A 26,645-nucleotide genomic window follows, 5' to 3' on the forward strand; every position below is an offset into this window, starting at 1 on the left:
ATGACCTGAGCTGAAGGCAGAGGCTTTAACCCACTGAGCCACCCAGGCACCCCAGGTCAGCTCACTTTTTAATAACCACTGCTTAGCCATGAATTTTTAGTGGAAAAATAAGGTCGCCAAGCAGGTGAAACTTGAGTTGTTGATGGATGCTTGGAGTTCCACATGACTTCAGGAGAAGACCCACACCTTAAAGAAATACAGCAGACAAGTCATTTTTCATGTGAATTACAAGAAGGTAATGAGTTCTTGGTAATGTTTTGTTTTTGCTGATGTTAGAACAGTTTTCTAATTACTGTCTTCGAGGACATGTTAGTTAAGCTCTCTCTGCCATGGTTTTCTTCTTTGTGACACCCTCATAGGGCGGTTGGGATTCCGCTCAGGAAGGCACATGAATGTGCCCGGCACCTAGCAGACTCGAGGTAGTTGTCATGTCATCAGCTCCTAAGTATATGTCTCCATTCTTTCATCCCTTGTCACTCAAGAGCATCACTTGAATACCGGTTAACTGCTTAACATTGTGCTAAGTCCCAAATTCTTGACTTGGATTGGAGTATTCACCACCGAAGAAGTAGTACCTTACATAAGGATAGGTTTCTTTTCAGTTCTGGCACAAAACTCTTGTTATTCTTTATTAAACATTCATTTCTTGAGCACCTTTCTCAGGCACAGCTGTACTGAGGTCAGGACTGCGAGGCACTAGCTTCCGAGGTGTGACACTCCTGGAGAAGGGGAGCCTCGCTTTCTGCCCTGTCACGCGTGCTTCATAAGGAGAATCCCAGACAGGCCTCATTAGGCCTCTGGTTCTGGGGGGGTGGTGATCGGTTCCCTCACCTCGTAGGTGTGAGCAAAGTGCATACTGTCGTCTAACCACATGGCCTCTCCTGTCCGTGTCAGTTTTGGTTCTCACTGCAAGCCTTAATCGCCCCAGCCAGGGGGACTTATTCTGTCTTCTGAAGATTATTAATGCACACTTGTCCTCGATGGCGGATCATGATATTTCCTGACCCTTTTCACATCTGGGGACAGTACTGCGTAACATCTGCCCTTGGGCTCATGCAGGGAGGCTGCTCCCAGTTCAGGACTCCTGCCTGACGTTCCCTGAGGGCTCCTGGGACTAGGACCCTTGTCGCTCTCCTAGGAAACTCCGACTTGTGCAGGTGGTATCAAGGCTTGTGTTAACGTGGGCAAAGGAAGTTATTTTAGGTTTGCTGAGAGCATTGTGTTGACGAATTGGAGTGAGTTGGGGGAGCAGCTGCCCCAGGGACATTGATTTTTCTTTAGACTCAGATATCCACTTGAGGTGTGTGAGCAAGAGAAGAAAAATTAGGGGCTAGTTAGGGGCGCCTGGGTGGCTCAGTGGGTTAAAGCCTCTGCCTTCGGCTCAGGTCATGATTCCAGGGTCCTGGGATCGAGCCCCGCATCGGGCTCTCTGCTCAGCAGGGAGCCTGCTTCCTCCTCTCTCTCTGCCTGCCTCTCTGCCTACTTGTGATCTCTGTCTCTGTCAAATAAATAAATAAAATCTTTAAAAAAAAAAAAAATTAGGGGCTAGTTAGGTGCACTCACTCGTCCCCAAAGGAAATGAAGGTGTGAGCGTGTGGACACTGGGGGAGCATTTGGGACAAACAGCACGTTGGAGCAGGAAGGAGACCAAGGTCCCTGCGTGTGAGCAGCACGGAGCCCTTGCCCGACAGACCCGTTGTGAGACCTTTGCTCTTCTGAGGGTCTTGTGCTGTCTGTCTCCTTTGCTTATGTGAATGGTGGAGATTGAAGAATTTTATCCATCCACAGTCCATTTAGGTGGTCAGTCTGTGAGTTGTGTCTAGGACAGAAATGACAGTTGGGTCCCCCGTTATTTCCTGAATGTCCACGAAGGTAGGTGCCTCGTCTTTCATGTGCAGTTTCTGGAGAGCCTTCTGTTTATTGGGAACTGAGGAGCCTGCTGGTGGACGAAGCTGAGCTCGGCCTGTCAACTAATGTTCCTTTGCACGACTTTTCCTCCCCAGTGGATGTATAAATAGACTCCGCCTTTCTGGCCTCTCTCACACAGATGCGTTTCAAGTATGATTAGTGAGTAAAATTGTGTTTGATTGGAATTGGGATACAGATGTTTGTCACATTCTCCCCTAGGTACCGACAGCCAAGGTTTCGGAGCTAAACCCTAATGCTAAAGTGTGGGGGACGCCGGTGCTGCACTTGGAAGTGGGCGGCGCAGCGGACGGCGGTGTGAGTGCTGACTGGGAGGAGCCGTCGGGCCCTTGCACAGACTGCGGCCAGGAGGGTGAGCTGTGGGCGTGACTGGGATGAGGAGAGTCTTTGCTCTCACGGTGTTGTCTTTGTTCCCATTTTTTTTTTTTTTAAGGGTATTATTTATTTATTTGACAGACAGAGATCACAAGTAGGCAGAGAGGCAGAGAGAGAGAGAGGAGGAAGCAGGGTCCCCGCTGAGCAGGGAGCCCGATGCGGGGCTCGATCCCAGGCCCCTGAGACCATGACCTGGGCCGAAGCAGAGGCTTAACCCACTGAGCCACCCAGGTGCCCCTCTTTGTTCCCATTTAACCCATCTTGAAGGAATTGCTGACTGGGGCACGTGGCTGGTTCAGTCAGCAGAGCACGCAACTCTGGATCTCAGAGTTGTGAGCTAAAGCCCCACCTTGGGCAGGGAGCCTACTTAAAATTTAAAAAAAAGAAAAAAAAGAATTGAAAAAAGAAATTGTTAATTAAAATTTGTGTTGTGGTTATAGTACTGAAGAGCCAAGGAGTCCAAGTTACAGAAATTGAAGTAACTGCAGCTGTAAGCTTTTATTTTGTTTTGTTTTAAAAGAAAGTTACTCTTCTGATTTTGCCTTTTGGGATAAAATTCCTAATTACAGGATTGGATGCCAATGGTGATGGTGACAAAAGTCGTGAGAATGTGGCGCTGTCAGATTTGCAGGAGTCAGACCAAACCGCTGTGAGCACTTTGGCTCTGGATCGTTCAGAACATGAGTCTCCGCCTGAAAATAGCGAGACCGGTAAGGTTGTGTCATGAACTCACTCTTATATAGAGTGAGCTTTTTCATTTTGCTTTTTAAAAGCAAATTTAGCGTAAGTCTTTCTCTAAACACCGTGCCTTTCATTGGTTCCTTTGATTCTCCTTGAAATTCCCTCTTAAGTGGGTACGGAGCTCTGTCAGGAAGGCGCCGCAGGGAGCGGGAGAGCCGAGCGGTTCCTGGAAGGCGGGTCTGGGTTGACTGGGAGAAGCGGGAGGGGGACTGCAGGGCGAGGCGTCCGGGACAGTGCAGCGAGGGACCGTGAGTGCTGGAGGCGAGAGTCGGAGCCTGCGGAGTTTGCTTCTTCATAAAAAGGGGGGGCGTGTGGAAGGCTGTTTGCAGAAGAAAAAGAGCGGGAGGCGGGGGCGAAGAGAGCAGTTGTCATGGGGCCGGGATGCGGGCCGCTGTAGAACTACCCCAGGGAGATGGACGCGGACGGCTCAGTCCGGTTTTGGTTCTGCCTGCATCTGGAAGGCGAGCGCAGCGCGAAGGCCCTGCGGATGGTGGGGGGGCTGCAGCTGCCTCGCGAGCGGCTGGATGGGGCCGTTGGAGTGGGACAGATGACTCGCCGAAGGTGGCTGACGGGAATCACGCAGACCAGAGGCGCGGGGAGTGTGTCTGGGCCCTCAGGGGACGGTCCGGAGCCACGCGCGAGCCTTCCCGGCGTGTCGCTGCTCGAGGTTTCCCAGGAGGCAGTCTGTTAACACACGTTCTTGCACGTAGTGCTCACGCGCTTCCAGGGGACAGCGGCGTGTCCGTGTTGGTGTGTCCCCTGAAAGGGCGAGCCCTGTGAACGCCTTGCCTTCACCGTGGCCGCTGGCACTCGTCCTCCCGCCCTCTCTTCTCCCGCCTCTGCCTCTGTCACCCAGAGCCTGTTCTCACTTCCTTCCTTCCATCAGCTCTCTGCCTCTGGTATGTCTGGTCCTGACCGGATTGACGGTGGCCGAACAAAACAACGTAGTGTGCAATGCTGTCGTTTTGAGTTCGCGATCACAGACTCCCAGCTGTGCTGCCACGGGGCCCAGTGCGGCCGAGCTCCTGGACGGCCGTAGCGAGCCCTCTGTTTTCTCCTAGACCCTGGCGCTCTCCTCGTCCTCTTTCTTCGGGCTGTAGAGCTGTACACGGACGTACAACAGACCTCTCGTGCTGGAACTGGAGCCCAGCTTTTCTGTAGGTTTTATTTGCCCTGGTTTGGTGCACACGGTTGGGGGCATGATAGGGTTGATTTGCTGACTTCCGCTCCCACTCTGTTCTCTGCCGCGTTTGGTAAGATGTGTGTGTCCCTGTAACGCCGTCCAGATCGTGGGCATACCTGTCACCGCTGAAGGCTTCCTGGGCCCCTCCCTGCCCCGGGCAACCACTGATCCAGGCTCTCTGTCACTCTGGGTTAGTTTGCGTTTTCTAGAATTTTATATAAATGGATTTTTATGGCACGTGTGCTTTTTGTGAGGCTTCTTTTACTTGGCTTACTAATTTCAAGATTCACTCGTGTTGTAACATTCATAGGTCATTTTTCGCTGTTTCTGAGCGCAGCGTTCCGTTCCATCCTCTGTCCCGGTTGGTGTTTCATTCACCTGCTGGTGACTATCTGGGTGTTTTCCGGTTTGGGGTGGGGCTCTCACCAGTAAAGCTGCTATGAACACTTATAAGGCAGGACTTCGTATACATGGACGTTTTCGCTTCTCTTGGGGAAATACATAAGAATGGAATCGATGATCATCTGGTAGGTTATCTTAAGAAATGGTGGAGCTGTGGTCTGTAGTGGTGCCGCTGTAAGCGCGTCCGCCGTGGAGTGAAGCCCTGGCTGCGCCACCTGATGTAGTCAGTCCTTCAGTTTCAGCCCTTCAGAAGGTGGTTGGATCTTACTGTAGTTTTAAGTTCTTTTTCCTAATGACTGATAGTGTCAACCATCTTTAACATACGCATTTTACCATTTTGGTGAAGGGTCTGTTTGGGTCTTCTGCCCATTTTCCTGCTGGGTTGTTTATCACCGAGTTTTGGGAGTTCTTTATATGTTTGTACACAAGTTCTTATCAGATTTATAATTGCGAATACATTCTCTCAGTCTGTGGCTTGTCTTTTGTTCTTCTGACATTATCTTTTGAAAATTCGAAGTTTAAATTTTATAGGTAGTCTAGTGGTTTTTTTTTTTTTTTAAAAGATTTATTTATTTATTTATTTGACAGACAGAGATCACAAGTAGGCAGAGAGGCAGGCAGAGAGAGGGGGAAGCAGGCTCCCTGCTGAGGAGAGAGCCCGATGTGGGGCTCAATCCCAGGACCCTGAGATCATGACCCGAGCTGAAGGCAGAGGCTTAACCCACTGAGCCACCCAGGCACCCCAGTCTAGTTTATTTATTTATTTTTATTTTTTAATATTTTTTATTAATTTGACAGAGATCACAAGTTGGCAGAGAGGCAGGCAGAGAGAGAGGGGGGAAGCAGGCTCCCCGCTGAGCAGAGAGCCTGATGCGGGGCTCAATCCCAGGACCCCGGGATCATGACCTGAGCCGAAGGTGGAGGCTTAACCCACTGAGCCACCCAGGCGCCCCTGTGGCTCATTTTAAGTTAATTGTTGGATATAGCGTGAGGTACAGCAGCAAAGTCTTTTTTTTAATTACCATTTGCTAGAAAGACTCCTCCTTTTCCATTGAGCTGTAAGTTGCACACTACAACTTTGTGTTGTCATCAGGATCATTTGTCCCTACATGTGTCAGTTTATCTCTGGACTGTGTCTTTCCTTTCCACCCATCTGTTAAATCTGTTTTCACAACAGTGCCACACTGTTGTGATTACTGTAAGTAATTCTTAAAAACAAGTGGTGTTAGCTTTCCAATTTTGTTCTTTTTCAGAATTATTTTGGCTATTCTAGTTCCTCCTTTTCATTTCCATACAGGTTATAATGACCTGGTCAGTGTCTGTCTCCAAAGTGGTGAGATTTTTATTGGGATTGCATTGAATCCATAGATCTCTTGGAGAAAAATGTCATTTTAGTGTGGTGCGTGCGAGCTGTTGCATGTCTACACCTGGTTAGGTCTTCCTTAATATCTCTTGGCTGTATTTTTTACTTTCCAGTGTCCTAGTCTTCCACATCTTCTGTACTTATTTAATTTGAAATTATTATAGTATGTAGAAATATAGCGAATTTTTGTAAACTGATATTCTCTGGAAACATGTTAAGGTCACTTATTAGTTGTAGGAACTTTTTGCGGATTCCATATCTTTTACATAGACAGTCTTGTTATTAGTGAATACATTCAGCTTTATTTCTTATCCAGTCTGATTCCTTTTTCTTTCATTCTTCCTTTCTCTTTGTCTTTCTGTCATTCTTCCTTTTTCCTTTTTGTCTTTCTGTCTGTCTGTCTTTGCCTCTAACTTCTTCGTCTTGCCTGATCTCCCTGGATAGTGCCTTCATTACCAAGGTGGACAGAGGGGTACCTGGATGGCTTAGTCAGTGGCATGTGTGGCTCTTGATATGGGGTTGTGAGTTCAAGCTCCACGGTGAGTGCAGGGATTACTTTTAAAAACAGAGGTGAACAGATCATGAGAGCAAACATCTGACTAATCATAGGGGAAAGACATTGCGTTTTACAGTAAGTATAATGTTAGTTTTGTTCTTATGTACATGACCTTTATCAGGTTCATGAGGTGCTCTTCTGTTATGTTTGACTGAGAGTTTATATAAGGAGTGGTTGTTGGAATTTGTCATGCTTTTTTCTCCATCGTGGCAATGATCATACTTTTTTCTTTGAGTCTTAGGATGATTTTTCCTGTATTCAGCTCACCTTATATTCCTGGGATAAGCTTCACTGGATCATGATGTAATACATTTTTGATTAGTTGTTAGATTAGATTGGCCGGAATTTTGCATAGAATTTTTATACCTGTGTTTATGAGGGATGTTGGTCTGTAGTTTTCTCTTCAGTGTCTTCCGTCCTATGCAGTTTTTTGGGGAAGAGGTTATTTCTTTTTTAAATGAAGAAGTGGAGCCATTTGGGCCAAGGGTTTTGTGTTAGGGTAGGTTTTCAGCTGTAGCTTTTGTTTTTAAGTAGGCTCCACACCTAGCACAGAGCCCAGCACGGGGCTGAAAACCCGCAACCATGAGACCAAGACCTGAGCCAAAACCCTAAGTCAGACACTCAACTGTCTGAGCCACCCAGGTGGCCCTACAGTTTGCTTTTTCATGTAGGGCTACTCAGGTTTTCTGTATCTTCCTGAGGGAGTTTTAGTTACTTGGGTCTTGTAAAGATTCAGTCCCCGTCATTTGAAGTGTCAACTCTGTTTCTTAGACTTGCTCCTAATGCTGTGTTGATTCACCGTTTGTAGGATCTGCAGCTATGTCACATAACTCCTTACTGTTATTGGTAATTTGTGTCTCTTTTCTCCCTGTGATAAGTCCGTGTAGAGGTTCGTCAGTTTTGGTGATCATCTGAAAGAACCGGTAGTTGGTTTAGTTGTTTTTCCTCCATTGTTTTTCTCCTTCATCTTTCCTTGGTTTTCTTCTGATCTGTATGATCTACTTTCTCTTGGTTACTTGGGGTTTACTTTTTTCCCCTAGTGTCTTACAGTGGAAACGGTGCTCATTGATGAGAGGCATTTCTTCTTTTCTGAGGTAGCTGTTCACTTCCGTAAGTCTCCAAAGTAGTCATTAGCACAGCCTCACAAGTTCTGATACATAGTGGGTGTGGTTTTTTAAAAAATGCAGTTCAAAATTATTTCTGATTTCTTTTTGAAATTTTTTTCTTTGATCCATGGGTAATTTACAAGTCTGGTATTTAGCTTCCAAATATTTAGGGATTTTCCGGGAACCTTTCTTTTCTTGGTTTCTAATTTAATCTCCTTATAGTCATGGGACATAATTCGTATGACTTGAATCCCTTTAAATTTATTAAGATTTGTACTGTGGCCCAGAATCTGGGCCATCTTAGTACATGTTCCCTTTGCCCTTGAGAAGAATATGTATTTTGCTTTTGTTAGGGGGATGCTCTGTGGTTATCACTTCAGGTGGTCTTCATTCGTTTGTGTAAATTTGGACCTCCTTCTGGTACCCTTTTGCTTCCACCTTAAGAAGGACTTGGATGTTTCTTGTAGTGCATATCTGCTGTGGTGGATTGTTTCAGCCAAACCGGTTTTATTTTACATTCATTTTTGCTTTGTATAGAATTCTCTGTTGTCAGATTTTTTTTGGTCAAGCCCTTTTTCTTTATCAGTGGTCTTGGGCGTTTTGATTATGATGTAACTTAAAGACAGTCTTTATGTTTCTTATGGTAGGTGTTCATTGAGTTTCTCCAGTCTGTGATTTATAAATGTTTTCACCAGACTTGGAGAAATGTTGGCTATAATATCTTCAAATGTTGCTCCTCCCCCAATGCCTCCCTGGCCGTTTCTTTTCTTCTTGATCTCTGGCTATTCCTCTGTTAAGACCCTTGAAGTTGTCCCAGAGTTCACTGATCCTCTCTCCTTTTTTTTTAAAGATTTTATTTATTACTTATTTGACAGACAGAGATCACAAGTAGGCAGAGAGACAGGCAGAGAGAAGAAGGGAAGTAGGCTCCCTGCTGAGCAGGGAGCCTGATGTGGGGCTCCATCCCAGGACCCTGAGATCATGACCTGAGCCGAAGGCAGAGGCTTAACCCACTGAGCCACCCAGGCGCCCCTCTCCTTTTTTTTTTTTTTTTTTAATACATATTTTTAAAGATTTTACTTATTTATTTGACAGAGAGTGTGATAGCACCAGGAGAGGGGCAAAGGGAGAGGGAGAAGCAGACTCCCCGCTGAGTAGGTAGCCCGACAGGGCATTCTGTCCCAGGACCCTGAGATCATGACCTGAGGCGGAGGCAGAGGCTGAACCCGCTGAGCCACCCAGGCGCCCCATCCTCTGTCCTTTTTATAAATTCTTATTTCTTGGTTTCATTTTGGAAAGTTTCTGGTATATCTGTCTTCAAGCTCATTAATCTATAATGTCTAATCTGTTAATTCCATCAAGTATATTTTTCATATCAGACCTTGTAGTTTTCATCTGTAGAAGTCTGATTTGGGTCTTTTAAATATTTTTCATGTTTCTACCTAACTTTTGAAGCATGTGGACAATTGCCATGATGATTATCCTGTTGACACCTGTGTCAACTGTTCTGGCTAGGTCGCTGTTAGTTAATGGGTGACTTTTCCTGCTTGGTCAAATTCATGGTAATTTTTGGTTGGGTGCTTGGTATTTTTGTATTTCTTTCTTTAGATAGTTTGATTATTGTTCCAGGATGCATCTAACTGACATGGAAATAGTTTGATCTTTCTTAAAACTTGTTCTAAGGTTTGTTAGGCAGGAGTGGAGTGCCGCTTGGGAGCCAGTTACTTCCAGCCCCCGAGGCCAGACCCCATGCTCTGGGTAGCTGTGGTGTTCTGGTCCAGCTGGTGGGAGCAGGCACTGCTTCCAGCCCTGTGTGAGGGAGGGATGCATGCTGCGTCTCGTCCTTTTGGGTGCTTCTTCCCCACTTCCCGGGATCGCATCACACCCATGCTGTGACCGGGGTGCCTGCTCGTGAGGCCTTCCTGGTGTGGCCTGTCCTGGCACCCTCTTCTGTGCCTCTAGCTCAGCACGCCCACTGGCTTCTTGGCTTCCCATACCACTTGCAGAGCCCGGGCTTGGGAAAGTTGTAGGTCTCATATCTCTTAGGGACCAATGTTCCTACATCTGGAAAACTTGTTTCATTTACTCCGTTTTGTTTTTCCATTCAGAAATATCTATTCAGAACCCACCATGTGCCATTTACTTGGGATGCATCAGTGAGTGTAACTGACAAGAGCCCCTACTGTACTTGAGCTTACCTCTGTTTGGCAGAGACAGGCAATTGCTACTACACATACTAAGCTTGTGATAGATAGGGTAAGAGGATGGGAATCACAATAGAAATGACAAAAGCATAAGGAAACAGTATAAGAAAAATGGGGTAAGGTTACAATTTTTTCTAGCTTTATTGAGGTATAATTGACAAGTAAAATTTGAATATGTTTACAGTATCCAACATTGATCATTTGATATTATATAGTCAGTGTGAAATGATTACCATAATCAAGCTAATTAACACATCTGTTACCTCACAGAGTATTTTTGTTTTTCTGGTTTCGGTGTCCTGAGAACACGTACGATCTACTCTCCTAGCAAGTTTGCAGCATGTGATACAGTATTGTTGACTGTAGCCAGCGTGCTGTACCTAAGATCCCCAGAACCGCACTGAGCTGGTGACTGAATCGTATCCTGTGACCAGCACCTCCCCGTTGTCCCCACTCTCCAGGCATGGGTCTGTCCTTTGCTTGTATAGTTTGGACTTTGTAGATTCCACATACAGGTGAGATCATGTAGTTTTTCCCTTTCTCTGACTTAGTCACTTAGCGTAGTGCCTCAGTGCTCATGTTGTCTCAAATGGCAGGATTCTTCCTTTTTTATAGCTCATGTATATCCCAGTGTGTGTATACATCACATCTTCTTCATCTGCTCCTCCGCGGACAGCCACCTGGGGGGTCCTTGGTCTCGGCTCCTGTGAGCAGAGCCGCGGTGAACACGGGCGCGCAGAGAGCCTTCCAGGTGCTGATGTCCCTCCTGTGGGATGTGCGCCCCGTTGTGCGATTGCTGGGCCGTAGGGCAGCTCTGGTTTTAACTTTCTGAGGACACTCCGTACTGGTTTCCAGAGGGGCGGCCCCACCTTGCATTCCCAACAGTTCCTTTTTCTTCACATCCTCACCAACACTTGTTGTCTTGGTTTTTGATGGTAACTATCCTAACAGGTCTGATGAGTGATACCTCACCGTGGTTCTGATGTGCATTTCCCTAATGGTTAGTGATGTTGGGCACCTTTTCATGTACCTGTTAGCCATTTGTAAATCTTCTTTGGAAAAATGTATATTTAGGTCCTTTGCTCAGTTTTTTTGGAACATTTTATTTATTTATGAGAGAGCAAGTATGAGCAGGTGGAGGGGCAAAGAGAGAGGGAGAAGCAGGCTCCTTGCTGAGGTTAGAGCCTGATGTGGGACTCGATCCCAAGACCCTGAGATCATGACCTGAGCCGAAGGCAGACACTTAACCAACTGAGCCCCCCAGGTGCCCCCTTTGCCCATTTTTAAATCAGGTTTTTGTTTTGCTCTCAAGTGTGAATAAATTTCTTATATGTTTTGGATATAACCCCTTATCAGATAAATATAGATACTGTAAATATTTTCTCCCATTCCATAGGTGACATTTTCATTTTGTCAGTGGCTTCCTTTGCTGTGCAAAAGCTTTTAGCTTGATGTAATCACACTTGTTTGTTTTTGTTTCTGTTGCCTGTGCTTTTGGTATAGGTCCAAAAAGTTGTTGCCAAGACCAGTGTTGAGGAGCTTTTCTCCCACATTTTCTTCTAGGAGTTCTATAGTTTTAGGTGTTACGTGCATCTTTAACCCATTTTGAGTTGATTTTTGTCTACTTTACAACAACACGACATCTTATGTGATGTAAAATAAAGGTTCAATTTCATTCTTTTGCATGTGGCTGTCCAATTTTCCCAACACCACTCATTGAAGACACTTCTTCCCCATTAAATATTCTTGTCAGCCTTGTTGAAAATCAGTTGACTGTATATGTGTGGGTTTATTTCTGGACTCTGTTCACTGATTGTGTGTCTTTTAATTTTCATACCAACCTGTCTTGATGACTTAACTTTGTAGTGTGATTTGAAGTCCCCTTTGTCCTTTCTTGAGATTGCTTTGGCTATTCAGGGTCTTTGTGGTTTCGTATGAATTTTAGGATTGTTTGGTCTGTTTCTTTGAAAAATGCCATCGGAATTTTGGGTTGGATTGCATTTAGTCTGTGGATTGCTTTGAGAGTGTGGACATTCTAACGATAATGTTGCAATCCGTAAGTGAGGACTGTCTTTCCACTTACTTGTGTCTTACTCCGTTTCTTTGATCAGCGTCTGGAGCTCTCAGGGTACAGGTCTTTCACTTCCTTGGTTGAATTCTTTCGTGGGTATTTTGTTCTTTCTGATGCAGTCGTGAATGGGTTTGTTTTCTCGATCTCTTTTTCAGCTTGTTGGTGTTCATACGCAGACTGGCACATGGTGCCTATCACTCACATAGACTTCCCCACTTGTCTTCATTCTTGATTCTTGTTGTCGCTCTAAGGGGCTGTAGTCACGTGACCAGTCTTTGCATTTGCTGAGTCTTCCGTCCGCACGGCTGACCCTGCTGTGGAAACGCTGTGTTGAGTTCTCGGGTTTATCCTTGTGTTCTTCAACTCCAGGGTTTCTGTTTGGTTCTTTCCTGTGGTTTCTGTTTCGTTACTAAACTTGTTTCTGCATCATTTTCCTGATTGCATTTAGTTGTCTGTGTGTGTGTTCTCTTGGATTTCACTGAGTTTCTTTTAGGTGATTATTTGGAATCCATCTGTGTTTCATTGGCATCAGTTACCAGAGCCTTGTTAGTTTCCATTGGTGGTGTCGCATGTGCCCAGTTCTTGTAGCCGCATTTTGATGCTGTGCATTTGAAGGAGCAAACACCTCTTCCTGTCGTTACAGACTGGTTTTGTCTGGCAAGGACATTCTCCTGTGGGTTTGGGCTGATGGCATTTCCTCTGCTTTCACAGTCATGATGGGTCAGAGCTGGGTTACGAGGCTGCTGCTGGGTCTGCAGTGGAGTTAGTGGGCTTGTTAGCAGGCTGTGGGTCTCGCCTGGTCCCTGGGCACGTCTCCGGGTGGGCAGAACTGCTTGTGGACTGTGGTGCAGCTGGGAGGAGCTGAAGCCAAGTCCCAGGTGCGCTTCAGGACCCCGAGGTCGGCTGGCCTGTCTCTAGGGGCACTGACTGCAGGCATTTTCCTTTGGGACCCTTGGCCAACAGACCTGCTCAGGGACCAGCCGGAAGGTGGCTGGAGCCCACTTCCAGGACCCACGTAGTACTTGAGTGTGACTGAGTATGCTAACTGGACTGCAGCCCAGTGGGACTGGAGCTGGGTCATCGGCCATTGTGGGGTCCAAAGCCAGGACTGAGGTCTGCGCCTATGACCGGGGGCTTGGGTGGGCAAGGCTCCTTCTTGGCAGAGGATGCTGGGGACAGGACCAAGTCAAACAGGGCTGTAGCTGGGGCCTCTGTCAAGTCAGCTGCCTGTACGCAGCTGGGGCCCGCTCTCTCAAATGGCTCTGCGTAGCCTTGGACTACAACCGGGTTTCAGTCTCCTCCCTGGATGCTGCAGCTGCCATAGGGCACTTTTGTCTGAGGATGGATGCTGGATTGTTGCTGAGGGGAGCATGAGTGGGGACCCCCTCTTCTGCCATCTTGCCGCCGGCACCGCCCCTCCATTTCCAGCTCTTTGCCGGTTGTTCTCTCTCTCTCGCCTAGAAGCAGATGACCTCATGTCTGTGTCTTAATTGTGAGGACTGGAGCTGTCAGAAGAGGACTTTACTCCTGACACTGTCTCACATCCTGTGACCCCTGTGCCCGTGTGCTCCCAAGGGGCCCTGCCTCGGCTGCGTGAGGAGTCTTCCGCATAGCTCTGTTCTCACTTCCGTTACGTGAGGCCGCCTTCGCTATCCTGTCTTCCCCCACCAGAGCGCTCCAGAAGCATCGTCTGGATCAGCTGCCTCTGTGCGCTCGCCTCCCATGCGCCCTCAAGCCCTGTCCAGGTGGACTGTTGCCCCAGCCTCATCACCGGCACTGCCTTTCTCCAGGCCTCCGGTGATGGGGTGCTGCCAGGCCGAGTGGGGCACCCATGTCCTCCCTCATCTGGCCTTGCTGTGTCCTGTTTCCTGCTGACTCCATGTCCCGTCGCCCTGGCCTTGTCCTCTCAGTTTTCCTTGGGAGATTGGCAAGCCCAGGGGGGTCAGTCCTAGACCTCAGCTCTTCCTGTGTTCGTGGCTCGAGTCCCGTCCTTCACCTAGAATAGTCCCAAGTACTAGTTTGTCCTTGATTGTTGCACTGGCGTCCGCACTACACTCTTTGCTTCCCTCTTGTGCCTTCACTGTCCGTCTTCAGCGCAGAGCAGAGTAATTGCTCCAAGACGTCCGTTGGCTTCCTGTCACATGTAGGTTAGAATCCTCATGTCCTCAGCCTCCCTCCCTGCCTCTGTGGGCTCCTTCCTCATGTGTTCCCTTGTGCACATGGGGGAACTGCCTGCTAGGGGGTACGCTCCCTCAGACCCCTGCCAGGCGTGCCGTCCCCTCCGACGGGCTCTGCCCCGTGCCTCCTCTGGGGCGGCACCCCTCTGGCTGGCGTGACTGGAGCAGCTCTGCCCTGCTCTCCCCGCACCTGTGGTATTCTCCTCGGTGTCCGGTTGCCCCTGACTCTGTGTCGAACGTTCACTTATTCAGCTGTGCATTGCTTCTCCCTCCGGAGGCAGAGTTTGACACCTTTAGGCTGAGGAAACAGCTTTGCAAGAGTGCCTGGCGTGTGGGAGACAGTAGATGTCTGAAATCTGTGGTGGGGTACGAGTTTTAAGTGAGTGCCCAGGAGAGGCCTTTCTGGACAAAGGAATGACATTAGATTGTGTTTCAAGGGCCTTTTGTAATTTCCAGCCTCATCAAGTCCATTGGTTTTATTTTGTTGGTTGTGGGTTTTCTTGCTTTGTTTTATTGTCTGCTTTTGCTGTTTGGGGGTGGATTTTGGTAAAGCTCTATATGAAACAGGCACGAGCTCTCTGTTCTTATTTGTTAATAAATGCCCTACTTTCTCCTTACTTTTTGTTGGTCTTTGACTTTTAAAATTTAAGAGTTTCTTCTCAGAAAATTCCACGTATAGGATTACGCAGATCTACGCAGAAGTGTATGAAAAACTTGTTAGTTCTTTGTGTTTCCGTGCCTCTGATATCCTGGCAACCTAAAAATAGGGTCCTCGCCTGCTGTGCAGAGTCTGGGGGAGGGGAGCAGGGACCTCACCCCAAACTCCAGTGTGAAAATCCTGCTGTCACAGTGTGTGGCTGCTGGCGGTGCCAGGGCCTTACCCGGAGCTCCAGCCCCCTGGTCCGTGACCAGTGCCTCGTGGAAAACTCACTTAAATGTCGCCCACTGTACCATCTGTCATCTCGGGAGAAGTCTCCGCTAGTAGCTGGTGCCGGCCTCTGTCTGCTCGTGAGGGCCTGCTTACGTGGTACTTTCCCGTCGGACCCCTGAAGCACAGCGCTTGCCGCCTGGAGCTTTGACTGTGTGGACATTAGAGCAAGTTCGTAAGGCTCCGGTGTAGAGACTGCGTCGTCCTTACGGCCCGTGGGCTTAGAATCCCCAGCCTTTATCGTTCTGGCGTGTGTTGATCTTTTTCCTTGCTTTTATTCTTTCCTTTATATTTTGTTGTTGTTTAAGTATCTGTGTGCTTGTAGGCTACCTGGAAGTCCTTTTTGAATCAAGACAAGGTATTAAAGAAACTTAACTCCTTTTTCGGGGCGGAGGGGCGGGGAAGAAGGACCTCCACACTTTGCTAATAAGCCTTACTCCTCAGATTGACTGTTGTTTCGGTTTAGGGGAGAGGGGATTTTAAGTTTTTTGCCTCTAATTTCCTTTTCTTAGTAGGTAAAGTAGCGGTTTTCTTTCTGTCTGTGCACAGTGTAGATGAATTAATATGTATATTGAAAACAGGAGAATCACTGTGCTGAATCATCTGCTTGGTAAATTTTAAACCGTTTTTCCTGAGTTGATCATTTCTTTTATGTAGGAGGAAATGAGTCTCAGCCGGAAAGCCAGGAGGACCCCCGAGAAGTACTTAAAAAGACGCTGGAATTCTGCTTATCTAGGTAAGGATGCCGATGGCTTTTCTAGTGCCTGCTCTCTCGGGTGTTGTGCACTGGCTGTTGTGTACAGATGTGACGCTGTGCAGAAGGGGCAGGGAGCTGTTGATTTCTGCACAGAACGTGGGGAATTTGGAGGAGCGAAAGGCTCTGACGGGGAGAACTGAACCGGGTCAGCTAGGCCAGTGTTTCCCACGGTTCTCCCCAGATTCACTGTGATGATCATGACCTGGGTTGCTTTTTGAAATTCAGAGTCCTGGACACGACCCCCCCCGCCCCCACTCCCACGGAATCAGACTCTGAGGGTGGGACCTCACAGAGACACTCTTGAGCACAGTGAAGTCAGATTTCCTGTTCTAGTTCCCCCTGTACGCCAGGCTCTGCGGTGGCAAATCGTTCTGGGTGTGCCACTTGTAGTTTCACTTGTGCCTTTGTCCTGAGTACTGCCTTTTCTGTTGACACGCGGAATGGAACCTTTAAAGTTCCATGTGGCAGAAACATACATACAGGAAGATGGGATTGGGTTCAATGTAGTTTTCTTTGTGAGGATAACTGATGGGCCGTGTGTAAGGTTTTCAGTCAGCGATGGTGGTATTTCAAGTGTTTCTCTGGGGCCGCCTTCGGACTTTCACAGAGCCTCTGGGAAGGACTGCTGTAGAGACTGTGGGGCTGTGTGGAGGGGAGAGACGGGGCGGGTGCCCCAGCTTGCCTTCCTGGCCCACCCCTCCCCAGTTAGGGCCCTGGCACACGGCTCCTGCGTACGCTCTGCAGGGGAGAGCCGCTGCTCTGAGGCCGCGAGGTGGAAGGGGGGCGGCGTCTGCATCTCGCATAGCTCCCTCTGTCCCTCCTGCGCTACCTGACCGGTGGGGATGGAGCAGTGTTGCCATCTGCGGAGCTTGGAGACTGTCCTCTGCCTTCCCTAGGACCGGTGTGTCTGCATTGAGGTGTTCTGAGCACGTCGTCCTGTTAACGGAGACTTCTTATTAGAAGCCTCACCAGAGGCCCAAACCCCTGAGCTGCCAGCGCCTGCAGCCTGCCTGCTGTGACCCCAAGAACTGTGGGATTGGTCCCGGGTCCTTCTCTGCTTCCGGCTGCTGGCGTTCCAGATGGCTTGGCGGGCGCAGCAGGCACTTGGGCACTGGCCTTTCCTGGCCTGTCCGTAGCTTTCTTAGCTAGAAAGAAAGCTGGATTTTCTTACCTAAAAAACTGTGTGTGTATTTTTAATAAGCTACTCAGACGCTTTTTAGAACAAAGATAAGCTATAAATACATTTTTAAAGGATTATCCACTCATTCATTGTGATTGTAAAAGGTGCACTATACTTCTGCTCTCTCTGCCTCCCCAGATGTCTTTAAAAATTTTCCCTAATCTCCGAGAGAGGACGAGACACAGTTGGGCTTGGAGCTCTCATCTGGCTCTGAAGCCGTGCCACGCTCACCCCTCTTTGGAAGCGTCCCTTTAGAGAAGGAGGCATTAAAAGCTCTTGTCTTCTTTCCGCAGGGAGAACCTGGCTAGCGACATGTACCTTATATCACAGATGGACAGTGATCAGTATGTGCCAATCACCACGGTAGCTAACCTGGACCATGTCAAGAAGCTCAGCACTGACATGAACTTGATTGTGGAGGTGCTGAGGTGTAAGTAAACGGCGGCCTGGGTGGGTGAGAATGTGGTCTCGCCAGGTACTTGATGGCAAGTGTGGTCTTCCTTCAGCTTCCTGGCTGCTCCGGCCGTCGCCCTGTCTGGCGGGGGGGCGTTGATGGGCTCAGAAACGCATCTCACCGGGAGTGCGCCCGAGAAAGGCTGCTGCAGAGGCGGAGGGCCGCTGGGGCTGGTGAAAGATGTGGGGAAGGATGGTGCTGGAGGCCAGTTCCATTAGCATACTAGCAACAAGAAGGGCTTTACATTTCAAATTCCGGCTCAAGTTTGGGTGAAATGGGACTTTCTTTAAAAGGATATTGTGAGTGAAGTTGTTTCTTGGACCTCTGACCACATCACAGCAGGGTTTAATACCTCAGAGACCGGCAGGGGTTCGGGGACTGTGGGCTTCTAAGCTGTGGTTTGCTGGTGCAGGCGTCTCCAGCCCAGCCACTTGGTCGTGTGTTTCCGAAGACACCATCTGCCTGAGGTTACAGCCGACGTCCAGGGCCCCGCAGTGTGCGTGCGTGCCGCTTGGCTGGGTCCCCGTGGGCCTCGGCGTGCGGCTGTGAGACCACCGCCGCCCGGGGTTTTTGGAGGGCCTTTGTACGGCCTCCACCCCTCTCTGCCGCCCAGGATGGCTTCTCTGGGGATGAGTTTTAAATTCAGTGTCCTGTATATTGGATCTCTTTTCAAACGGGATTGTTTTTAATTAAAGTCACTTTCTGTAATAGGACTGCAAGTACCAGATGATTTATTTCTGTAGTCTCCCTTCTCAGGGTTGCTCTGACTCCTTCACAAAGAACACAGTGTACAGTGTGCCCCCTTGCCCCAAATATTTCTAAATGAGGGGACATCCGTCAGGCCAGAACTGAAACCCCATTTCCCTGTGTCACCGCTGTGACTCTGCGTCACTGAGGCAGCAGTGTTTCCACACTCTCCCCAGGACGACTGATAGGTAGCGATGCCTTTTTCTTGTGTGCGTTCGACTTCATAGAAGAATAGGTGAACATCTTATCTTAAAACTTGGTTGGATTTCTGTTCGCAAATGAAAGTTCTCTGCTTCCTGTTCCTAGACAGATTTTGTAAGATCACTAAATTATTTGAGCAGATAGTGAAGAAACGAGCAAGCATCATCTATGAAGTTTGAATTCTGAAAATTATAACCGCTGTTTCCCAAGATAGTTTATGCTTTCCAGTGTGGCTTTGTTTTTGACGTTCCATTCAGAACAGAAGTCTGTTTGATGGATCGGGTTGAGTTTGGTCCTGTCTGGCGCACTTAAATAAAGGCCAGTGGCTTTCCTAACCTAAAAACACTTACTCAGTTCACAGTCTTTGGTCACTTTCAGGAGTCCCAGATGTAGTTATTTCTTCTAGGCGTTCCTTGGAAACTCAGCTGCCCCGTGGATGATTCCTGGTTGACACTGGCAGGAGTCGTTCCTGCAGAGCATGAGCCTGTTGGATTGCCCTGTGTGGTTGCTGCAGGGAGGCTCTTTCTCTCCGTGGACCCACAGCCCTGCCGCCCTCTCTGCCCTTCTTCTGCCTTCCGTGCTGGCGGCGGGGGGAGGGTCTGGAGTTGCAGGGGTACCTCCTCGCCTTCCTCCTCAGTTCTTAAGTGTCTCATTGCCTCCGTTCACTTGGCTTCAGACAGAGACACATGTGCCGGCACGACGAACTGATGGATTGTGGAGTTAGCGTAGTGGTTGTAGTTCTGCAGACGGTGAGAGAAATAAGCCTCTGTGAGCAGAGATCTCCTGTTTAAATCTTACCCCCGTCCCCAGAATGCCTAGCACGTAACATTAGATACACAGTAGACACTTGATAACATTTTAATTTGAATATTCCCCAGTACAACACCAAAAGTCTGGTGTTGGTTGAACTGCATAAATTGTTTTTGTGTCATAATATACGTGGTACAGAGTGCATGGTACAGAACGCCTGATTCAAATGCTTTGCTTTTATACTTAATGCATTTGAAATTGCTGATTTAAAAATAGACTCAGGTGTTCGTCACCAGAGCATGAATAGATGCATTGTGATGGAGCCTCACCGTGAACGCTAGAACAATTAAAATAAACTAGGCTACATTTTCAGCAAGAATCCATCGTAATGCTGACTACAAAAAAGCCTGTTTCACGTGCCTACGGGACGATAATGTCTGCAGAGTGTAGGTACGAGTCACATAGATCGGAGTTGGCCTTTCGTGGGTTCAGAGGTCCGGGGTGAGAGTGTAAAGACGCGAGTGGGACTGACCTTCCTGGTTCAAGGTGAACCTTAAGTGGGGGGTGGGCACACGAACTGGGGACAAAACCGGGAGATGAGAAGCACAGGGAACTTCGCCAGTCCCTGCTCGTTTTGTTTTTACAGCTTTCCTGAGGTAGAGTTTACACACCTTAAGTTACTGCCTGTACATCTGTCAAGTCATGACATCTTTATGCACCTGCAGAGCTACCGTAATGGCGATGACGACCGTACTGTCCGCCCGGGAGTTTCCTCCTGCTTCAGGCAGCCCCTCATCTGCTTTTTGTCACTGTGCCTTAGTTTGCGTTTTCTGAAGCTTCATGCAAATGCAGTCTGTCGTGTAGTAGCCTTTGGGGGTGGGGGTCTGGTCTTCTGTGCTCAGCACAATTGTTGTAGAGCGCATCGCGGGGGGGGGGTCTGGTTTTGTGCCTCAGCCTGATTGTTGGAGGGCGCATGGTGGGGGTCCGGTCTCCCGCGCCCGGCGCGATCGTTGGAGAGCGCAGGTGGTTGGAAGCGCAGCGCATCGGTAGCTTTTGGCCTTTCATTGCCGAGTCCTGCTCCGTGCAGTAGATCGGCCACGCTTGGTTATTCACCCCCGTTGGTAGACTGGCTCTCGCCAGGTTTGGACCACTCCAGATCAGGTGCCGCGAGCACTGGTGCGCAGGTCCCGTTGTGCGCGGGCTTCCGCTTCTCTCTCTCAGTAGCCGGGTCGGGAGGGAGGGTGTATTCTAACTTGTGAAACTGCCCGCGGTGATGCGGCGCGTTGCCCCACACCCTAGCCGGCGCCGGCTGTGTGCGGGTGTCTTACTTGCGGATTCTCTGACTTTACCTCATTGCTCGTTCGGTTTCTGTTTCCTTAATGGCTGGTGACACGGAACGGTCTTTCCACGTGCCTCTTTGCTCTCCTTTTATCTTTGTTGGAGTGTCTGTTCTTGTGCCCCCCCCCCCTTTATTAGTTTTCTTACAGTGGAGGTTTGTGGGAGGGTATGTAGTGTGAGATCTGTGTTGTCATTATCTGGGTCCGGATACAAGCTGTTACCAGGCATGTGATTTGCAAATACATTCTCCTAGTCTCCAGCTTCTCTTTTGTATTCTACCAATAATAGTGTCTTTTGAACAACACTCTCTTGAATTTTTGGTATAGTCCAGCTTATTAATTTTTTTCTTTTATGATCTTGCTTTTGGTGGTATAGCTATTAAGAAATCTTTGGTTACCAAAGCCATGGAGGTTTTTTCCCAGAAGTTTTATAGTTTTAGGGTTTACATTTTTAGGTCTGTAGTCCATTTTAAGCTAATACTAGTATGTGGTTTGAGGTATGGATCTAAGTTCTCTGCCCTCCTCTCATGTGGATATGCAGTTGTTCCAGCGCCGTTAGCTGGCTGGGCTCTCCCTTCTCCCCTCAGTTGGATGGTGCCGTTGTCGGGATCATCCGCCCCCACTGCAGATTTATCTCTGGGCCTGTGTCCTTGATCTGCTTCTCTGTTTTGACACCTGCCCTGCAGTGTCTTTTTTTTTTTTTTTTTTAAGGTTTGTTGTTGTTGTTAAGATTTTATTTATTTATTTATTTGTCAGAGAGAGAAAGAGAGAGAGCACGCACAAGCAGGCAGAGAGGCAGGCAGAGGTGGAGAGAGAAGCAGGCTCCCCGCTGAGCAAGGAGCCCGATGCGGGACTCAGTCCCAGGACCCGGGATCGTGACCTGAGCTGAAGGCAGACGCTTAACTGACTGAGCCACCCTTAAAAACATTTTTATTGGGATTGCATTGAATGTACATATCGATTTGGGGAGAATTGACACATAACGATAGTGAGGTTTACATTCCATGAACACAGTGACTCTCCATTTATTTATATCTTTTATAATTTGTTCTTGGTAATGTTCTGCAGTTTTCAGTGTACAGGTAGTCCGTATCTTAACAGATTTTATAATTATTTTCCTGTTTTTGACACAGTTTTAAATGTGTTTATTTCAGTTTTCCATCAGCGCTAGGATGTAGAAATATCATTCATTTTTGTATTTTAGAGTTTGAAGAAAACTTTGTTAAAACTTCTCAGTTCTAGTTTTTTGGGAAATTTTTTCAGATTTTCTTCATAGAGATAAGCTTGTTGCCTGTGAATGGAAAGTTTCAGCTCTTCGTACCCAGTCTGGGTGCGTCCAGTTTCTGTCACTCGTGTTATTGCCCTGGTTGAGCCTTCGGGACAGTGCCGACCAGAAGTGGAGAGAGTGGCTGTTGTTGCTTTGTCCTGTCTTCAGTAAGTGTGATGCTAGACGCTGGCTTTTCCTACGTGAGGAGGTTTCCCTCCTATTCCTAATTTGCTAAAAATTTCTTTTCAGGAATGTTGGGTTTTGCCACATACTTTGCATCTGTGAGGTGATTGTATGTTTTTTTTTGTTTTTTTAGTCCATTAATGTGAATTCTGTTCCTTAATTTGTTTTTAAAGATTTTATTTATTTATTTGACAGAGAGATCACAAGTAGGCAGAGAGGCAGGCAGAGAGAGAGGGGGAAGCAGGCTCCCTGCTGAGCAGAGAGCCTGATGTGGGGCTCGATCCCAGGACCCTGGGATCATGACCTGAGCTGAAGGCAGAGGCTTTAACCCACTGAGCCACCCAGGTGGCCCTGTTGCTTAATTTTTGATTGGTGAACCAACCTTTCATTACTGAGATAAACCCCACTTGTCATGGTTTATTATCATTTTTATATATTGTGGGGTTCGATATGGCAAAATTTGGTGAGAATTTTTCATCTGTGTTCGCAGGGGATATTGGTCTGTAGTTTTCTTGCTTTGTGTTGTCTTTGTTCCGTCTGGGTATCGGAGAGCTGCCGGCTTCGCAGGTGGAGTTGGCGTGTGTTCTCTTTCAGGTATTTAGGAAGAGGTTGTGCTGTAGAATGGGTTTATTTTTTTCCTCAAGTGTTTGATAGGATTCTCCGGGGATACCACGTGGGCCTTGAGTTTCTTTCTCTCGTAGATCCGGGACTGTGTTGGTGACTGTCTTCTTAGAGCGAACGTTGATAGCCTGTATCTTTAAGGATGTTTCTGTTTCGTGTAAGTTGTCTAACTTACGTTTGTTGGCAGGAACTTTTTCATAATGTTCCCTTGGGGTACTTTCAATATTAGTAGAACCTGTAGCGAAGTTAGTCTTCGTTCCTGGTGTCCAGAGCATGTCTTCATTGGGGGTGGACAGCTCTGAGCCCTGACTGTGTTGTGCTGTGTTGTGACTGGAATCTACACGTGGTACAGTTTCGTAGACGTGACACCAAAACAGAACATCACGAAAAGGAGCGTATGTAAAAACTTGTGAGGTCTGAATCCGGCTTGTCCCTGTGTTAGCACGGTTGCCCCAGCACCACCCTGCTTGTGTTGACCATGGGCTGCGGTTGTGGAGGACGTCATTGCTGGGAAAAGCTGCGTAGGACGCCCGTGGCACCTTGTGATTCAAAATAAAGAGTCGTGATAGGTCAGAAAATTATTTTACACTAGGGGCTCGTAGAAAAGAGGAAGCCAGTAACTCTGAGTTGTGATCTACATGTTGTTTGCGCTGTTGAATCCTTGTTTCGTGGTGTTAAATTTATTCTAGATCTTAAAGGACTTTTTAAATTCCTGTGCTCCTTAGTTTTGAGAAATTTAACCTGAGATGGGTGTAAAACCTTCTGATGGGTTGTGTTAAGGTGTCCCACTGCATACAGGTGTCTTCGTTGTGTTTAGTAAATGAGATACAGCACATCACACTGGAGTGTCAGTGTTATGTCATAACTAGAATACAGATAATTTGTTTGAATATTTGTGTTTTACCATTCATTTTTCTTCTCTTTGTAGCTTTACCGTTAGTCCAAGTGGATGAGAAGGGAGAAAAAGTAAGGCCAAATCAGAGTCGCTGCATTGTGATCCTGCGGGAAATACCGGAGTCCACGCCTGTCGAAGTAAGTCCCCTCTGAAGGGTGCTTGGACTTTCTTTGTGGGTTTTTGTTTTATTTCTGTTTACTTCTGTGGTTTATTTAGAGGGCGTGTTGTAAAGAATACGCACAGTAACACTTTCTTCCCAGGATTTATTTATACATTGTTGGTTACAGTGTGACTCATTTTTAAGAGTGGTGCTCAAACTTTTTGGTCTTGGAGCTCCATTATATCCTTCACATTAAAAAATACTGAAGAGGGTGGGACGCCTGGATGGCTCCGTTGGTTAAGTGATCCCCAGGGTCCTGGGATCGAGCCCCGTGTGGGGCTCCCTACTCAGCGGGGAGCCTGCTTCTCCCTGTTACCCACCTTTGTGCTCTGTCCTCTCACTCTGTCTCAAATTTAAAAAAAAAAAAAGGTACCAACTTAGGCAATAATTTGAGGGAACCGCAGTATTTGATAGTGTCAGAGTCATGAAAAGTCTTCCGCAGTGACTGCGTTGCTAGGAGCCTCCGTCACTTGTCCAGAAGCGTGGACTGCGGTGCCTCTTGCAGTGACGAGCTGGCGGCCGCCCCAGAAATGAGGAGGAGCCTTCCTGTGAGGCTCCGACAGAGCCAGCTCTGGCCTGTTGACAGCACAGCCGCTGTCTGCTGCGGGGACTGAGACCCCGGGAGGTTTGTTCGTCGGTCCGGGGTGTCCGTGGGTCCGGCCTGAGGGATCGTGCCGCCCGCGCGCTCAGAGCCGCCTCTGTGGAGGTGGTCGGTGCATGTGCGGGTGTCTGAGGGACACTTCTTGGTGGGGTGTGATGGAGGTGCCCTTTGACAGCCCTGTCCTAAGAAGTCTCGCCCTTCTCGAGTGCGGCCCTTTTCCAGCGAGTTTTACTTTTTGTTCGGCGAACGCTGTCTTCTAGCTCTGTGTTCTCTGTGAAGGAAAAGAAATTGGGAATGAATTTCTTATCCTCTTCTTTTTAAGGTTGTCAATACGGAGTGTCCCCTTACTTCTTTCTGCCAGTCCGGAGCCTTTGTTAGCCCCCAGTGATCCGGCCCAGGAGGGCCTCCGAGACACCCGTGAGGGCCAAAGGGGAGAAGAGTGTTCTCTTCTGAGCTGCACCCGTTGATCTCGGTCTGTTTGTGTCATTCCAGACAGCACAGCCTAGGTCTGTGCTCAAGTTGAGTCCCGGAAGTGTTCTAGATTTTTTGTAAACCGAGGTTGAAACAGAAGGGAGGGCGGGGAGCGGGGCCGGATGCAGGGGCGGACGCGGGGCGCGCGGGGGACGGGGCGGAGCGCGCGGGGGGGCGGGGCGGAGCGTGCGGGGGCGGGACGGGGCGCGCGGGGGACGGGGCGGAGCGCGCGGGGGACGGGGCGGAGCGCGCGGGGGACGGGGCGGAGCGCGCGGGGGACGGGGCGGAGCGCGCGGGGGACGGGGCGGAGCGCGCGGGGGACGGGGCGGAGCGCGCGGGGGACGGGGCGGAGCGCGCGGGGGGCGGAGCGCGCGGGGGGCGGAGCGCGCGGGGGGCGGAGCGCGCGGGGGGCGGAGCGCGCGGGGGGCGGAGCGCGCGGGGGGCGGAGCGCGCGGGGGGCGGAGCGCGCGGGGGGCGGAGCGCGCGGGGGGCGGAGCGCGCGGGGGGCGGAGCACGCGGGGGGCGGAGCGCGCGGGGGGCGGAGCGCGCGGGGGGCGGAGCACGCGGGGGGCGGAGCACGCGGGGGGCGGAGCACGCGGGGGGCGGAGCACGCGGGGGGCGGAGCACGCGGGGGGCGGAGCACGCGGGGGGCGGAGCACGCGGGGGGCGGAGCACGCGGGGGGCGGAGCACGCGGGGGGCGGAGCACGCGGGGGGCGGAGCACGCGGGGGGCGGAGCACGCGGGGGGCGGAGCGCAGAGCCCTGCGCCCCGGCTGCGGAGCGCGTCTCCTGGTGCCGCGCAGCCCGGTGCAGGTCGGTGCTTGGAGGAGTCTGTCAATGGCCGTTCCTTTGGTTGTGTAATAGGCTTTCACGGAATGGCCCCGATTCCCCGGGCATGCGTTGCTCTGGAACCCACGGCGGTGTCCCTGGCGCCGCCCCTGTGCTGGCCTGTCCCCGTGGGCGCGGCCCGGTGTCTGCGCCGTTAGCGCCTCGGCTGTCCGCGGCGGGAGTGGGCGTCCCGCGCTCCTGGGCCGCGCGGGAGTTGGCGGCCTTCGCGGCGGGGACTCGCGTGGGCCGTCCGCAAGGGGACGGGGCTGGGATTCGGCACCCGCTGCTCCGTCTCCGCGCTGGTCCTCATCTCCTTCCCGCGCCTCCCGCTCGCGCGGGTCACGTTCGTTCTCTCTGTCTCCGTTTCTTGGCTTCTCGCTCCGACTCTTCCGTTTCCCCGGCCGCGTCCGGGGCTGTGGGGCCGTCCTCCGCGGGCCGGCGGCTGCCCCTTCCCGGGCGTCGCCGCTCCCAGGCCCGGCTGGCGCGCGCTGCCGCCCCGAACCCCACGGTATTTTGTTCGTTTGCTTCGGACGAGCTCGTTTTCTTTCCGAGAGACTGAGAGTGAGATGCGTTTATCCAGCATTTGCCGCTGACGGTGCTCTCCGTGCGCGTCCAGGTCCAGCCCCGCTCCGGCCTCCTTCCTGCCCGCGGCGTCCTTCAGTTCTCGGGCTGCGGCTCTCCTGGCAGGGAGGGTTTTCAGCTTTTGTGTGTTTGAGAAATTCTTTTCTTTTTTATTCATTCTTCTTGAGAAAATCTGTATTTTGCCTTCATTATGGAAGCCCTTTTCTCTGGGCGCAGAACTCGGGATTCCAGGTTTGCGTTCCCTCCCCGTGTGCGCAGCGGCCCGTCCGGCTCGTGCGGCGTTTCTCCTCTGCTCCGCTGCGTGTGGGCGCTGCTCCCCTGTCCCCGGCGCTGCGAGGACGTTAAGCAGCTTGATGGTGATGCCCCTTGGGGCCGCTCGCTCGTCTCGTGAACGGAAGTTTCCTGAGGTGTTATTTCTTCACTTTTTCTCTTCTCCCGTCTTTTCTTGTCAGAGTTCCTAACTAACTGCTGATCCTGCGACTGCATTTTTCATTCCAGAAGTTCTTTTTGGATCTTTGTTTCTTTCCTCTTCTGTGTCTCTCTTGAACGTGCTCCGTCTTTACCTTTTTGAATATAGACT

At 49.7% G+C, this 26,645-nt stretch overlaps 1 protein-coding gene across 2 annotated transcripts in view; it reads left to right on the top strand.

Annotated features, from left to right (window-relative positions):
• The window catches only part of LARP4B (La ribonucleoprotein 4B), a 91,907-nt gene that overhangs the window by 42,412 nt on the left and 22,850 nt on the right, over positions 1–26,645 (top strand). For both annotated transcript variants that reach the window (XM_080811237.1, XM_080811236.1), the window contains exons 4-8: positions 2,128–2,278; positions 2,871–3,011; positions 15,690–15,768; positions 17,263–17,399; positions 23,458–23,561. In XM_080811237.1, the coding sequence (XP_080667363.1) occupies positions 2,128–2,278; positions 2,871–3,011; positions 15,690–15,768; positions 17,263–17,399; positions 23,458–23,561 (612 nt within the window). The remainder of the gene's footprint in view (positions 1–2,127; positions 2,279–2,870; positions 3,012–15,689; positions 15,769–17,262; positions 17,400–23,457; positions 23,562–26,645) is intronic.

The sequence above is a fragment of the Martes martes genome, assembly GCF_963455335.1.
Source record: "Martes martes genome assembly, chromosome: 8".
NCBI lineage: Eukaryota > Metazoa > Chordata > Mammalia > Carnivora > Mustelidae > Martes > Martes martes.